At 40.3% G+C, this 16,779-nt stretch overlaps 1 protein-coding gene across 1 annotated transcript in view; it reads left to right on the forward strand.

Moving 5' to 3' along the window:
* Window positions 1-1,658: 1,658 nt before the first annotated feature.
* AIFM1 (apoptosis inducing factor mitochondria associated 1) overlaps window positions 1,659-16,779 on the forward strand; it is a 30,532-nt gene continuing 15,411 nt past the window's right edge. Inside the window, exons 1-5 of the mRNA XM_046673589.1 lie at window positions 1,659-1,930; window positions 8,408-8,550; window positions 14,714-14,813; window positions 15,784-15,908; window positions 16,058-16,188. Of these exons, the coding sequence (XP_046529545.1) occupies window positions 1,825-1,930; window positions 8,408-8,550; window positions 14,714-14,813; window positions 15,784-15,908; window positions 16,058-16,188 (605 nt within the window). The 5' untranslated portion in view covers window positions 1,659-1,824. The remainder of the gene's footprint in view (window positions 1,931-8,407; window positions 8,551-14,713; window positions 14,814-15,783; window positions 15,909-16,057; window positions 16,189-16,779) is intronic.

Below are 16,779 nucleotides of genomic sequence, written 5' to 3' on the forward strand. Positions count from 1 at the left end.
TATCACCCAAAGCAGCCCCGGGTAAAAAGTCACCTATCACCTGCACTTCTGAACATGAATCTATTCGTAATGAGTAGGGGAACCCTGGGTCATTTTCACCCAATAAAGACTGCTTCCTGGGTTAAACTTCCTAAACAACGCTTTTGTAATTTCATTTTCTATCCCTAGTCCACTAAAAAAAATAACTTTATCATCTACAAGATTCAGGCCAAACTCTTTCGCCACTTCAAATCTGGCCCCACCATATCAACCCGCCTTTATTTACTTCTTACTATGTATTCTTTGCCATTGTCCCCTGAAAATGTGCTGGGTTTTGTTTGTTTTACACCTCCAAGCCTTTTAATTTAAACAGCATGGTGCTTCCTCTACTTTATACATATTAGCTCCTTTAATCTTCATCACAACTCTGTAAGATTGGTAGATGAGGAAGGTGAGGCACAGCTACGCCACTTGCCCAAGCAGCAGAGCCAGGATTCAACCTGAGGCAGACTGGACCCAAAGTCAACGGTACCCAACCACTAAAAATATTATCTTTGGTCTCAATGTATTCATCACCTGAAATATTCCTCCTCCTCCACTGTCTACTTGAATTTTGCTACTCATCCTTCAAGACACTGCTCAAGCAACACTTCTTGCATGAAGTCCTTCCTTAGCTATTCCACCCCATACTCCGTTCTCCTGCTCTGGCACTACATCAGGTATTATTTATTATTTAAATGACCAGTATACGTCATATCCCCAACTAGACAATGACCACTTCCTATGATTTTCATATGCCCCAGAGCCCCTTTCAAGGTATGCTTAAAGTGGCAAGCGCTCAATAAATACTTGTTAAATGAATATGTACCCAAAACCTTGAAAAAGGCGTTATATTTTGCATACAGACAAAAATTTCTTTCCAATTTAGCTTACATTCGGTAGAGTCAAAACACCTGTTTACAGTCAGCCCCTAACCCTACTCCAACTCTGAAAGTCCTGCTTAGGATTTCTCTCACAGAAAGCCTGTGAAGCTCGAACTCTTTTTGCCAGTATCCTGCTCTCAAGTACGGAAGCCATAATAACAGCAGACTATCCGCAGCACCTGGTACAGCATCCAGGACACAGAACTGCACAATATAAAAACGATATGCGGAAAGAGAGCGCGGAATGATTACTTGTGCAGCAAACAGAGATTGGGTGGGAAACCGTCAGCAATTTGTAAAAGACAAAAGTCCATTCCGAATCTGGGAAGCCAGGTGCCCCGGCTCAGACCTCCGGAAAGACTGGAAGTGGATTAAAGGCAGAGAATCCGGAAGGCTCAGTACCTAGTAGCTAGTGGCCTAAAATAGAAGAAGAAAATGCAGTGCTGGGGCCACACTTTGTGAGGTGCTGTTATCAGTTCTCGCCACCGACATAGCGGCAGCGCCGGCCACAACCGCCAGCTAAAGCGGGCCCACGGGTCGCTCCCTGGACAGCGTTCTGAACTCGCTCAGCGAAACGCGTTGCCACCGACCCGCGGAAACTTGCAAGCAATTCCGGCTGCTGGCTCTGCAAGTGCGCCGGCAGCTAGGCGCATGCGCAATCTTCTCACCGTGCAGGCCAATCGCAATGCGGCGCTGAGTACTACGCCTGCGCAGTAGGCCTCCAGTCGCGCTTCCCCTTCCCCTGCTCTAGCAGGCCGGCTTAACTGTCCAATGCCCACCCGGAGCTGGGAGGCGGAGCCTGCGCAGAGTGCGTGTGAAGGGAGCGCTGAGGGGGCAGCGGGTCGGGGTCCACGGTGTGTGACCCGTTGGTGGGTGCGTGAGAAGAAAGGAAAGGAGGAGGTCCAGAGTAGCGGTCCCCGAAATGTTCCGGTGTGGAGGCCTGGCGGCGGGTGCTTTGAAGCAGAAGCTGGCGCCCTTGGTGCGGACAGTGTGCGTCCGAGGCCCGAGGCAGAGGAACCGGCTCCCAGGTGACTGACTGACCCATCCCGGGCCACCCCCACCTCGAAGACCAAGGGCCTGGGCTCCATAGGCTCCCTGTGCCTCACAGACCTCCCCCCACCCCTGGGGAAAACTTAACATACTCACAGTCGCGTGAATTCCGACTTGGCGGGATCCAAACCACGAGTTTCGCAAGCCATGCTGACCTGACCTTCAAGGGAATTGGACCCAGTAGTCGGCTTGAGGCCTTTTCCTGGGAGGGTTTGCTGTTCAGGGATAACTGAACAGCTGGCTGTCTCTTATGGTCCAATGCCACCTCCCGGGCACCCCCAGTCCCCCTTTTTAGAGCAGTGAGGTCAAGTAGACTGTCGTTTACCGTTTGAGACTTTAAACGGGACATTTCAGCCCTACGCCTCAGTTCCTTCTGTAAATGAGGGTATTACTTGCTCTACCTTCCAAGCCCCAGATGTGATCGGTAGATTTGAGTGCCCTGTGAGACAGTGCAGTGCAAGTAAGGAGTCAGTCGGTTGTGCGCCAGACACCAGGAGAGTTGGCCCAGAATTAATTTCAGATGTCAGTGTAATTCTTGGTGGACTTTAATGCTTCAAAGAGACAGTTTGCAGAGCATATTGTATTTGCCCTCCATGAAGTTGTTTCACCAGATTTTAGAGCTGGAAGGTATTTTCTGGTAAAGTTCAACCCACTCATTTTATAGATAATAAACCAAGGCACAGAGAGGTGAAATTTACTTGCCCAAGGTTGCATATCTCATTAATGGGTAGAGCAAAGGATAGGTTGCCTGTGTCTAGGCCTGTAATCCCCTTGCCACAACTCGACACTGCTTCCTAAAGTTTGACCTCAAAAGGTTAAGAATGAATCTGGTTCCCTCTAGCCATTGTGCACCAGGTATCCATGAATTTATCTGAGCGTGTCTTGACCCTGCTCATTATCAACCTACACAACCTCATGGGGCTATTGAATTATCCACCTGTAGGAGGTGCTGTTTTTTTATTTTTGTTTTTTTATCAATAATCTTTGGCCACCAGAGAATATTCACATTTGCAATGTCAGAAGTTATCCTTGAGGCCTTCCGATGTGAAACCAGCTTCTGAGTGCTTTAAAAAGTGGAAAATATTTCCCTTAAATTGTTAGTGTCCTTGCAAGTGTGCATTTGAACAGGTTTTCCAGTTGCTATGCCTCAAGAAAGTGTTTTCTAATGGGTGTATCTGTGGTATATCCCAAGACTTATTGCTCTTGGAACTTAAAAACCCTTGCCTTAGTTTGTAAACTAATACCTTGTCTATGATGTCACCTCTGTGGGTTTTGTGCATTGAAATGATGGTGCTCTGTGCAAGTTGCACAGAAATTTACACAGAAACTTAGGTAAGCTGACGATTTTCATCCACACTGGCCTTTCAAATTTTGTGTACTTACTTTACTTAAAACTCACAATTTTTACCAGCATTCTGAAGTCTGAGCAAAAGTTCTCATCAATTTTATATGGATTTGCAGAGTTAAATTGATTTCTTAGACATGTGAAGGTGGTGGTGATATTTAAACTACAGAAAATTACAGACTCAAAATGTTTTTTTCCCGTTGCATGACTTTGTTTGAAGGCAGTCTGCTGTAGAATATATTCTGACTTCTTTACATATCTATTCCTCTCATTGTGTACACTTTTTCTTTGTCGTTTGGCCAAGCACCAGAGTATAACATCATATGATGCCTTTGGAAATGGGTGAGGGTGGGGTTACAATTTCAAAAAGAAATGATTCTGTCATTTTAGGAATTAATCCTGTTTTGTGACTTGATTGCTAATTACTTTTAATCTGATTTCTTTTTCACATAGTGGCATCTACCATATGGTTTTTGCATAGGTAGGGAAGAGGCACTGTTTGTTTATGTGCCATTTCCCCCACTCTCTTTCCCTCCCCTCCCCAGTTCGTTGCCAGGATGTTAGCAGACATTAAACCTACCTTGAAACCGATCTCATCCACATCTGTCACCATTGTCAGGTTAATTTCCATTATATGTTGTCTTTTGCCTTAAAACCCTAATTGCTACTATTTGTTTATTTACTTCATTTGGATGCTCTGCCTCTTTCCAGAAATGATTGGAGGTAATTAAGAGTCAACACTTTATGTCTGCATTCAGCACTGAGGAGCAGATAGATTTGGAAATATTTTCTGTCCGGTAGTATTTTATTTGGTCACCAAACATTGTGCTGCCCATGTGATCAAACCGATCACTGACCCCTGACCTGAGAGTCAAATGATTGAACATTTTTCTCTATTCAGAATCCTTCTCACCTCCTTAAAAAGAAAACTGGACTCCTTGTCAGCAAGGATCCAGACTGCCTGGACACTGCCAAATGACTTTTTTTGAAGCCTAGAAAATGAGCCTTTCCCCACTCTTTCTGCTGAGGCAAAGCTTTCCAGAAGAAAATCTTTGGCAAGTCAGCCTTTTCTGCAACCAGTTAATATGTTATATTTTCTAACCTTTTCAGAGAGTTACTGCATATCATAACTTTCTTCTAGATCATGTTTCCAAAAGTTGTCCAGTTTTATAAATCGAGTGGAGGGCCGTCCCCAAACCTACTGAATGAGAATCCCCGGGAGAGATCCCTGAGGATTTATATTTTAACAAGCCCCTTGATGTAACTCATATGATCGGGCAAGTTTGGGAAATACTGTTTTGAAAAAATAACGACTCTTTCCCTTCTGTTCCACTGACCTAAGCATTAAAAAACCAGACTGAGCAACCTGGAGTCTCTTGTGATTTGTATCAAGCCCATTTTCTGATATTCAGAATAGTAGCAGCCTTGCTCCCCTCCTAAGCTATACATTACCTGAGGACAGAGATTATGTCTGATTTATTTTTGTGTCCTCAGCGTTTTGTACAGTCTCTGGCACGTGGTAAATTCTCAGGGACTGAATCCTAAGTACTGTGAAGGACTTAACTTTGAGGAACAGAGTTAAATTTTTTTTTTGTCATCTAAATCATTTTTCCTCTGCTGCCTTTCCTCAGAGTGGTTCACACTGTACTATAGTTATTACTACTCCAATTCTTCTAAAATTCCAGCGAGGATTGATGCTTAAAAAAAAAGGCTGATAAAGATAAATAGTTGTTGGATTCCTTATAAAGAGTCACGTAGCTACAATGGACAGATCATCTAGGCTTGTCCTGTCCTGTGTTTTATCTGTGTCAGAAAAATCAGTTTGACATTTGGAAAACAACTCAAGAGCATGTAGATCTCTTAATCATTCGAGATTCCTAGGTGCCTCAATCGTGTGAATGTATTTCTGGAAAAAGCTTTCTGGGAGTATGGAAAAACAGTAGATTATGAAATCTACAGAAATGAACCTGCTGATTTAGGTACTATTCTAAGCTAGTCTGTGTTATTTGAGGTTACTAATTTATTATTAAGCAACCTGACATAAATGAGATCTGGCTAAAACTTCTTTGCAAAGAATCCTTTAAAATGTTCGGTCCTTATCAATAGAATTGGGAAGAATTTCTATTTCCGTCATTCATTAAGTCAACAAATATTTACTGAGCAAACACCTACCATGTGTTAGGCACTATTGCTCTGTAACAACAATTCAAGCGTCAAATCTTTGCACAGTATAGTGAATATAGACAACAATATTATGATCATCAGACTTGCTAAGAGACTAGATCTTAATTATGCCAACCACTCAAAAGAAATGATAATTATGTGACATGATAGAGGTGCTAATTATCACTACAATGGCAATCATATTATAGTGTATAAATGTATCAAATTTTTTAAAAAGTATACTAAGTGGGAGGAAGAAAGCACTCCCTCTGTATGTGTGGTCTGACTGCAGAAAATCTAAAACAAGTAGACTGGTACAATGAAAGTCAAGGAGTAAGTTGGCTTTCCCACGTTGGTAAGACAAGTGAAAAGGCATGTTTCAGTCATGATGTAAAATTTCCAAAAATCTTGAAGCTACTTGGGGGAGAAAGATGTGGGAATAATTTAATGGGTAAAAGAAAATCGGGGGAAATACAAACATCCATATAATACTTACCACCTTTTACAAAATTAAAGTCACTGTAGGTATGTAAAAAGTTGGTTTGTTAATCATAATTGTGTTATATTACATTTCTTTTCAAGCATTAGTTTAAATGTTAACCAATTTACTTTTTAAAAAATCAATTTACTTCAAAAGTAATGTCTTTTTTTGGCAAATTGAGACAAAAACTGCTGAATTTTCCCAAATCTACACTTCTAGTTTTATAAGTTTGTGAAAAGCAAGCAGGCACAGAATAAACAAATTAGTATTATATTAAAGCAAAGTTGTTATAATTTTGGCTTTAGGATCTTCTAGATAGATAAGCAGAATGTTTTTAAAAAACATATATTTTCAGTAAGCAAACTTGGGGTGGAGGTGGGGGACTAAACTAAATTCATTGAACTAAACCACATGGAACTTTTTCTACCCAGTTTCATATTCTAAGCTCTGAGAGTTGTCAGTTTCTACTTTTGAGGCTTCATCATTTTTATAGATTTCTAAAAATCAAAAGCTTGCCCAGATTGAGACAAGCTTGTCCACCCTTGCACATGTTTTTATGTTCATGATTTGTTATTTCCAAATATAAACCATTTTGTTTCATGTGATGAAGAATTCTAAAGCAGGTAAGAAATAAAAACAGTTAAGAAAAGTATGTTTCCAATCGTAAGAGTATAGGACCATAGTTCATAAATCAAAATAGGACTAAAAGTCAAGTTTTTGTAATTCATTTGCCAGTAAAACCTGACCTGAGCTGGAGAGAGGCTACTTGGAATCTGTTGTTTATCCCACTCCGTGTGAGTGGTCATAGAAACATTAATGGGTGTGTCTGTGGGTTGCAGCCCCTTACTGTACTGGCTGTTACTATATGGTATATGCACTGTATACTTAAGACCAAACAGTTCTGAGTTCTGGAATACACATGTTCCCAAGGATTTCAGGTAAGAGACTGAAGACCCATATTGGGTATGTTTTTACCCCTCTGTGCCCTGAAATTGTGAAAGCAAAGGGGAAACTCCTGATTCCTAATCTCTACAGGTACAGATGGAATGCTAGTACCGTGCCCATTCTGTATGCCTTGTAAAGCCTACTCAGACCAGGAACCTGTCTACCAGCCTCTAGACCAATGCTTCTCAAAAGTACAGCCTGGAAACGTCAGCATCACCTGGGCACTTGTTAGAAATGCAAGTTCCTGAGCCCCATCCCAGATCTCCTGGCTCAGAAACTCTAGGGGTGGGGCTGACCATCTGTGTTTTAATGAACCCTCCAGGGTACTCTGATGCATGCTTGTTTTAGAACCACTGCTCTAGATAAGGATCAGCAAACCACAGCCCACAGGCCAAACCCACATGCCTTTGTATGCCCCTCAAGCTAAGATTGGTTTTTACATTTTTTAAGTGGCTGAAAAATATCAAAAATAGACTTTTTTGTGACACATGAAAATTATTTAAAATTTACATTTAAGTGTTCATAACTAAAGTCTTATTGAAACGCAGTCATGCTCCTTCATTTATGTAGACTGTGGCTGCTTTTGCGCAACATGAGCAGAATTGAGTAGTTGTGCAGAGACTGTATGGCCCACAAAGCTGAAAATATTTACTGTCTGGTCTTCTGTAGTCAACACAGGAATAGCACAAGCAGAGAAGGTACTGAGACCTTCCTTCCTCTGAAAATGCCAGCATCTCCTGGAGAAAGAAATCGGTGAATCTCGTACATTTCCTTGTGTGAGAGTTAGGATCATGAGATCATCACGTAGGTGCGCAGAGTTTTACATCGCCATAAATCTTTGTATTATTCTGGAGCACTAAGAGCCAAGTAGTTGGTGGATATTTTAAATTTTGCCATTCCAAAAAAGTATTTCATAGTCCGAAATTCTTCAGTTTTTAGGGCGAGATAAAGTCACTTAAAAAAATATTTTTTCTCATTTTCTTCTGCGCTTTAACGTTTCTATCTCCTAGGACACATTACCCTCCATGCAAGGCTGAACTGTGTTCTCGTTTGATTGTGTTGCAGGGTTTTATTATTTTGTGCGAGATTTAAGCCAGCATTTAGATTACTCCTTAAGTGGTTGTTACCATGTTCCGGGTAGCCTGTGGTTAACTTTTTATATTTATCTATTCAGTCATCTCTCCTTGTTTACTTCGTTTATGGTGACGATGTGAAGAGAGACGTATTGCTGAACTGCCCATATGTTTTCATTATCTTTTTTGGAAGCTGTAAATTTCCTCCCTGGACAGCATTAAATTGTACTTTTAAAAACTCCAACAACTTAAGAGTGTGCATTCTGATATCTGTCATATTTGTATGTACAGCTTTGATGAGTTTTTCTTGGTCATTTAACTGAACATCACGCAGCTCAGTGGGCAGTAAGTCTTTACTTGTACAATGCATTATGTACATAATACATAAACATGTATTAACTATTTTATTTTTGTATGTGTGTGTGTCTTAATAAATTGTGTTCCTTAGGCAACTTGTTCCAGCGATGGCATGTTCCTCTAGAACTCCAGATGACAAGACAAATGGCTAGCTCTGGTGCATCAGGGGGCAAAATCGATAATTCTGTGTTAGTCCTTTTTGTGGGCTTATCAACAATAGGAGCTGGTGCATATGTAAGTAGAAAAGCAGCTTGTGTAAAGAAGCTGCCAAACAGCTCCCATTAATAGACTCAGTACTACTCTGCTTTGAAACTTTTGCAACTAATTCCCCTTTCTCCTTTTGGAAAAATTTCCAAAAAGTCTTCTTTAAAGTGCATATGAGAGCCAATTTGGGAATGACTGAAATTTAATCTCATGTTAATTATCTTTGCTCTTTTCACTCTTTACTTGAAAGCTATTGTGTTCTCTTAGATTTGACTAATGCACAAAATTGTACCTTTTCTCTTGGATGTGACACACTAACCTGTGAATAAGGTCAAAATTCGTTGCAGCTCCTTAGCACAATATTTGATTTTGACCCGTTTGTCAAGTATTTTATTTGTCCTAAGCTTGGGATAGACATTTAAAAAAAGCCTTCAGCCCAAAATATTAAGCATTTCTCAAAGAAAAACTCTCCCTGAATCTCACCCAAAGACTAAATTACAGAAGTGGGCCTAGTATCTCCAATTTTAGAATGGAGTTTGTGTGAGGTGAGAAGTATGGTTTTAACTGCTGTGGAGTACTGACACAATTACACCTCCTGAAATGAACTCGGATCAGCTTAGTTGGTCACAGAGGAATTATTCTGTGGGTGCTTTTTTTTTTTTTTTTTAACTTGGCAGGCAGGGTTTACTGTGACTAAGCAGATCAGTCTAAAGTTGGATCCTGTAAGGTTGAGTGAACCAACTTAGATAACACCTAGTAACACCCTTGATTGAAGGAGGCTGTTTTACCGAGGACGCCATTACACTTTTAGTTCTTTCTCCATTGGGAAGACAATGAATTTGTCTCTGTTCCTTGATCACTAGGTTAAAAAAGGGGACATGAAAATTATTTGAAGTTACCTATATCGTCATTCCCTGACCTGACTCCCAAATGCACAAGGAAAGTAGACAGCTCTTGCCAGTTATGAGTCAAATCAGAGCTAAGAAATAGGTGGGCTCTGTCTGATAACAGACTTTGAGGAAATATACGTTCTTCTCCATTCCTGGAGCAGCACTTTTTTTCTTTTTTAGCGCAGGGTAACCAAAAATGCTTCCCTGCCTTTGTGTTGAATGTTTCTTCATTAATACTTAGTGCTTTTTCTATTTCCTTTTGTTTCTTTCTTGGCCTTATCTTTACCTACAGTTGTGCAGTGTCATCACCTAGGATCCCCTTCTAGATCACTAGCGTCTACAGGTGCTTCTGGGAAAGATGGCAGCAGCCTAGTATACTTCTTAATTGTAGGAGCAACAGTCACTGGGGCAGGAGTTTATTATGTAAGATGCTTACACTCAAATATATTTTGGGGTGGGGGGGGTGAGACCATGCCACTAATGAAAACAGTCCATTAGAATACAATGAAATATTCACAGCATGTGCTTTCTAGGTATTTATTAAAGGGACATTGTCAGTCACTGGGGAGTCCTCAAATCTTACTCTTCTCCTACCAGATGTATCTAAAGCTCTACATTTAATGATTACTCTAAGTCCTCAGCATCGACCTTTCCTTTGCAACTTTTGCCGTTCTTTTTTTGTGATGCTAGATTATATTGTGCTTTAGTGCTGCATACCTAACAAGACAGTCTCAAAGAGTAAACAGTGAATAAGCACGTAAGGGTAACTCGAACACCAGCTATTTTGAATCATTTTAGGTAAAATGCAGTTTTTGTGTTTTGTGGGAAACAATCAATTGCCCTACTTTTATTGTGAAAAGGCATTTTATTGAATGCTTCTGAGGAGGTCCAAAAAGCCATAGAAATTGCAATATTCTCCCCACTCACCCCCCAGCCTCCATTTCAAAGTAAATTCATTTGGCAGTGTCCCTTTTATAATGTCTAATTTGGTCAAACTAGTGGCTGAAGTGGTACAAGCTGACACATTCCTGTAGATTGCTTTCTTAAATGCCTCTCATTCTTAATTCAGATACTACCTTCTGAGCCTAAACTTCCATTTCACAGCTCTCTCAGCTTTTCCCATCAGTTCATCCCATTCATTCAAAAATAGATTTAAAGTGTTTGTGTCTTATATGTTTGTAACAATTTAAACCTATTAAACCTCTGGTTTATGTTTCTGTACCAAAGTCAGATGGCCTCCACGGAGCTGGCCGGGCAAATCTGGATGCCAGGCCACAAGACAGGGCCAGTCACTGTTGCTTCCTCCCCTTAGAAATATCCACGAAGCACAAGTTCCTCTCAAGCCATTCAGTTAAATGCCTCACTGCCTTCTGTATTTACCCAACACTAGTAATAATAAAGCTACTGTACTGTAGTGCTTGTAGGTTAAATGATAAGCTTTTGTCTACGTACAACTGTTGCTGAACTAATTTGTATAGTTTTATGTTAGGTTTTAAATCATTTAAAACATGATCTGAGGTGGCTTAGATTTCTTTTCTCTGAAGTTGGTATTAGTCTCCGAAGAACCCTTACCTTAAAATCAGAGTTCAGATTGGATGACATATGACTATAAGTTGCTTAGTGTCTGTGTTAGCCTGCTCGGGCTGCCATAACAAAACACCACAGACGGGGTGGCTTAAGCAACGGAAATTTATTCTCTCACAGTCTGGATTCCGCAAGTTCAAGATCAGGGTGCCAGCATGGTCAGGTTCTGGGAGATCCTTCTTCCTGGCTTGCATGGCCACCTTCTCCTATGTCCTCACGTGGAGAAAAGAAGAGCCAGAGCACTGGAGTCCCTTGGTCTTCTTATAAGGGCATCAACCCTATCGGATTTAGGGCTGATGCCCTTATGATCTCATTTAATGTTTATCACTTCCCCAAAGTCCCATCTCCAGATGCCATCATACTGAGGGTTAGGGCTGCAACATAGGAATTTGAGGGGACAGACATTGAGTCCACAACAGTGTTCCTTCATAACTTGCCCCTCTCTCAGATGAGGAGGTGTTCCTAATTTAAATATAAATACTACTTTAGCGATTCCTGAGTTGGGAGCTCTTTACCTTCCCCGTACTCCACCCTCCAAAAATAAGGGAGTAGCACTAAGAAGGAAGATTTTTCTGAAATGTTTGCTTTGAGGTCTATGCTTTAAACCAGTGGCTTTTTAATTTTTTACCACAATCCACAGAAATAAATACATTTTATCTTGCAACCCGTTATATAACTACAGTCATGCGTCACTTAACGACGGGGATACATTCTGAGAAATATGTCGTTAGGTGATTTTGTCGTCATGCAAACATCATAGAGCGTACTTCCACAAACTTAGATAATGTAGCTTAATACACACCCGGGCGATATGGTACTAATCTTGTGGGACCACTGTTGTATATGCGGTCCCTTGTTGACTGAAACATCGGTATGCGGTGCATGACTGTACAAATACATAAAACTGAAACAGAATTTCAAAATACTACTACGTGTGATATACTCTAATAGTTTCTGTTCTCTTCTCTTTTTTTAATGCTGGTCATAACCTTCTAAATTGCTTTTGCAGCCCTTTAATGGGCTGCAACCTCAGGTTGAAAAACACTGATTTGAACAGTGTTTCTTCTGCTTAGATTGCAAATAGAAGCTCCTAATTGGCATGGATGTGAGCATTCCTCCTCTTCTTGCTAGTGACGTTCTCTAAGACCACAGGCAGATCCCCTAATCTCAATCTTGTTATTTGTCAGTGAACAGAGCCAAAATGGCTTTTAAAATGTTTAATTTAATGAGATAATAGTACAGGCATACTCGCTTTATTGCACTTTACTTCATTGCACATTACAGATATTGTTTTTTACGAGACCCCCCACCAGCAAAAAGATTACAACTTGCTGAAGGCTCAGGTCATGGTTAGAATTTTTTAGCACTAAAATATTTTTTAATTAAGGTATATGCATTGTTTTTTAGACAATGCTATTGTACACTTAATAGACTACAATATAGTGTAAACATAACTTTTGTATGCACTGCGAAACCAAAAAATTCACGTGACTCGCTCTATTGCCATATCCACTATTTTGCAGTAGTCTGGAACCACACCCGCAGTATCTCCAAGGTATGCCTATATTTGGGCCCTTTGCCATTGTTCAACTGATAGGATCACATTGCCTCACTCAGAAAATCACCTGTTTCCTTTCAAATTCCTTTAAATTGAATAAATGCCACCATATTCTTCTGGTTAGGAAAGTTGTCTTCACTAATGTTTTTCGTAAATTTGTAGTTTTTCTTAACCTGACATGTGTTCATGTCACTAATTGGATATCTATACAAACTGAGAATACAGAAACACTTAGGGAAAAGGTAAATTTTTATTTAGTTCTTTTTTTTTTTTTTTTTGAGGAAGATTAGCCCTGAGCTAACATCTGGTGCCAATCCTCCTCTTTTTGCTGAGGAAGACAGGCCATGAGCTAACATCCATGCCCATCTTCCTCTATATGTGGGACGCCTACCGCAGCATGGCATGCCAAGTGGTGCCATGTCTGCACCCGGGATCCGAACCGATGAACCCCGGGCCGCTGAGAAGCGGAACGTGCTCATTTAACTGCTGCGCCACCGGGCCAGCCCCAGTAAATTTTTATTTAGTATGTCTGCAAACTTATTTTTAAATCAGAACATTTACTTAAAAGCTAAATGTATAAATATATATGTATATAAATATATGACAAACCTCATTTTTGTCCTTTTCCCACTAAACCTCAAGATATTTCTTGGTCTGCTCTTTACCTCGTGTGTGAAGCCATTAGGGGGTGTGAGAGGGCTTAAGCTATTTTTGGATATCCCTCTCAATGTGAACATGACCCAGTTTATTTCTCTGTTCACTCATTGACCAGCTTAAGCCATCTTTTTAAGTAAAAGTCCCTCTCTTAAATTTTTTTTTTAGGTATGGGTAAATACTAGACTCATGTATAGTATCTGATACCAAAATAAAGAACTTTGTTCCCGAAATTAATGTTAGTTGAATTCAGTTTATATAACCATTGTCTTTTAACATACAGTATTTAGTTTTCTAATCCATCCGTGTTATAGGTATCATAGGTTAGATGTTTCCAGGCTGAGAAAGGTTTAGTCTAGGTCCCAGGCTCCTTATTGCAGCACATTGCCTAATGGATTGCTCTGTAAGGGGCTCAGAGAAATACTCTTAGAACACACTTTATGATACTTCTCTGTCCTTACTTTCTCCTCCAATTAATTAATAATCTGGGATTTTAACTGACATGTAGTCACTTAAATTCCTGTCTCATTGACCCTGTGGGGTACAAAAGAGCAAAAGTGTTGTAATTAAAACAAATCATTCTTGCCTACTGCTTTTTTAAAAATCTCTAATAAACTCTGTCACTATATGTTTAAAAAAAAGGTCCTAATACTAAGTACCATTCTTCAATTTGAAAGGAAAGAGAAGATAGTATACAGTCGTGTGTCACTTAACAATGGGGATAGTTCTGAGAAATGCCTCGTTAGGCGATTTCATGGTTATGTGAACATCTTAGAGTGTACTTACACAAACCTAGATGGCATAGCCTACTACACCCCTAGGCTGTATGGTACTAATCTTGTGGGACCACCGTGCTATATGCAGTCTGTCATCCAAAATGTCATTATGCGGCACATGACTGTGTTTGAAATACAACAGACGTTTAAGAAAGATGTTTGACCCTTAACAAATATTTGAGTGTCGTAAAGGATAGACCATTGAGGGAAAGATGAGTTACTCTATAAGACTAGGAGACAGGCGGCCATGTTTCAGGGCATTATCTGAGTACCCAGCAAAACTTTGGGACATCTGCCAGGAAAACTTATGTCCCAGCTTCCTATACAGGACCACGTAGATTCGTTTCACAGCTAGTATCCAGCATAGTCCAAAACCCCTTTTATAAAGTTTAGCCATTCCTAGCACTTTATTCTTCTAGTATAAAATGTTTTTCTTTTTTCTTTAGCTGTACTTTCAGAATTAAGTATGAGGAAAATTCTTTACATAGAGCCTAAGAAAATCTGAAACTGGAACATTTTCATCTGCTTACCTGTATTCTTTCCACACCAAGTGTGCACATGCTCAGTGTTTTTTATTTCTTAAGAAAATAATTGTGCCTTAGTGATTTTAACATAGAAGAACTTACCTCATGTAGACAAAAGCTTCTCATTTAATTGAAAGATAATGAAACTACTTATGGTTTGAGCTAGCTGTGTGATGGAATAAATTTTCTCCATGTTTGGATCTGCAGGCCTACAAGACTATAAAAGATGACAAAAAAAGATATAATGAAAGAATTTCAGGGTTAGGGCTGACACCAGAAGAGAAACAGAAAAGGGCCACATCATCTGGTGAGTATGATTTGATGCTCAATATCTGAACGGAAAGTTATAAACAGTTTGGGTGCTGTGCTTTGCAGCTATCTCCTAAATACAATGATGCTGCGAGATTGTAAGCTCTCAGAAACTGTGGTATTACCCCAGACCTGGGAGCAATTTGTTAAAGGATTTGACTGGAATTTGGGTTTGAGAATAAAATTAGTGATGATTATGATTGGTTGTTTTTCTTTATATTAGATAAATAGCAGGCTTTAAATAAAAAAGGTAAGCTTGGTAAGGAAAATTATTGGATAAGAGACGACGGCTTTTTTTTCAACGACGAAATTCCTTTGGTCTGTTTTGTTCCCCTTTTGAGTTTTTGGAGTTTTGAGTTGTTAGAGATATATTTGTTTTCCTCAAGCATATAGCCCTAGCCATCACTTCCATCCCACATGACCAGCTTGATTTTTCAGAGAGAAATGTTTTAATCCTTTAATAAGCCCCACCACTCTCAGTGGGCAATTTACATTGCTTTATTCAATAACACCTCCTTATTCCTGAGCACTGTAAAGTAATCCCTAATTGCCCTGCTGGGATTTTCCCCTTTATTGCTAACAAAAGGTGAAACTGAACTTGATATTTTCCTGTTGGTCATTAGGATATTAATGGGAAGGGCAGAAGCCTTCTAATATATACTTTCTAATATATTTGAGAAATAGCTAAACATTAGGTTCTAGTTCTGACAGACTTATGAATGAATGACGTTGGCCCAATCATTCACCTCTTTTTTGGGTATTTTTCATTTATGAAATGGAAGGGATGCATGCTTTTCCTGTCCCATCAGGGTGCTGTGAAGTTTGTTAAGATTAATGTAGGTACAGTGTTTTGTTAGCTTTGTGTAAAGGATTGAGGCAAGTGCAAGGTGATTTCTTCTTTTTTAATAGTGGCAAGGAGTCATCTGAGACTTTAAGAAAATTCACCCTGTCTGGTCTGTTGCTTACAGCTCCAGAAGGAGAGCCAGTTCCTCACATCAGAGTACCAAGTCATGTTCCATTCCTGCTTATTGGTGGAGGCACTGCTGCTTTTGCTGCAGCCAGATCCATCCGGGCTCGGGATCCTGGGGCCAGGGTAAGGGACACACCATCTATGTCTAAGGCACACACCGGCTTGCTTGGCATGAAGGGTATAGTCTGCAAGCACTTAGCCAGTGTGAACACTTTGACATCTGCCTCTTGAATGACTTGGCTCTGATAAGTGTCGTTATTTTGTGTCTAAAGGTATTGATTGTATCTGAAGATCCTGAGCTGCCATACATGCGACCTCCTCTTTCAAAAGAACTGTGGTTTTCAGATGATCCAAATGTCACAAAGACACTGCGATTCAGACAGTGGAATGGAAAGGAGAGAAGGTGTGTTCCCTTATGTAAAATGGGCCTGACTAGCCACTTCAACTAAGCATGGAGAGCAGGTCAGGATTTTGCACAAACCGTGTGCAGTGCAAGGATGGGTGACATGGCTGCACACTGGAGTCCACTGTGGTACACACTCGGTAGATCTCAGAGGCAACAGGCCGCAGCAGCAAGAGTCCTGGATTCTGTTACCAGATCTACGAACAAGTGCAGGTGTAATGTCGGCCTCAGAAGTACTACTGCTCCTGTTTTCAGGACCTTTATGTTAGACTTCTCCAGTGAAAATCAGCTCTGCCTGAGTTGGCACTTCTTTATCCTTGCCTAGGCATGTCCCGTAGAAGCAAAAGACACTCTTTTATGGCACTTTGTTTGACCCCCTAGCAGGCATTTGGAATTGTAGGAGCAGAGTGGGAACACTGTAAGGAAGAACCTCTTTATTAAAATGTTTGCATGAGAGACCTGGAAATGCAGGTCCAGAAGCCTTTTCCTTTTAAAAGATTCCTTGGATCTCTTGATTCCAATACCATGGTCTTCAGGTTCCGATTTTTTTCTCATTAGTGATCCCGTTGATAATGGACTAAATTTTACAAA

The sequence above is a fragment of the Equus quagga genome, chromosome 10 (genome assembly GCF_021613505.1).
Source record: "Equus quagga isolate Etosha38 chromosome 10, UCLA_HA_Equagga_1.0, whole genome shotgun sequence".
Classification (NCBI taxonomy): Eukaryota; Metazoa; Chordata; class Mammalia; order Perissodactyla; family Equidae; genus Equus; species Equus quagga.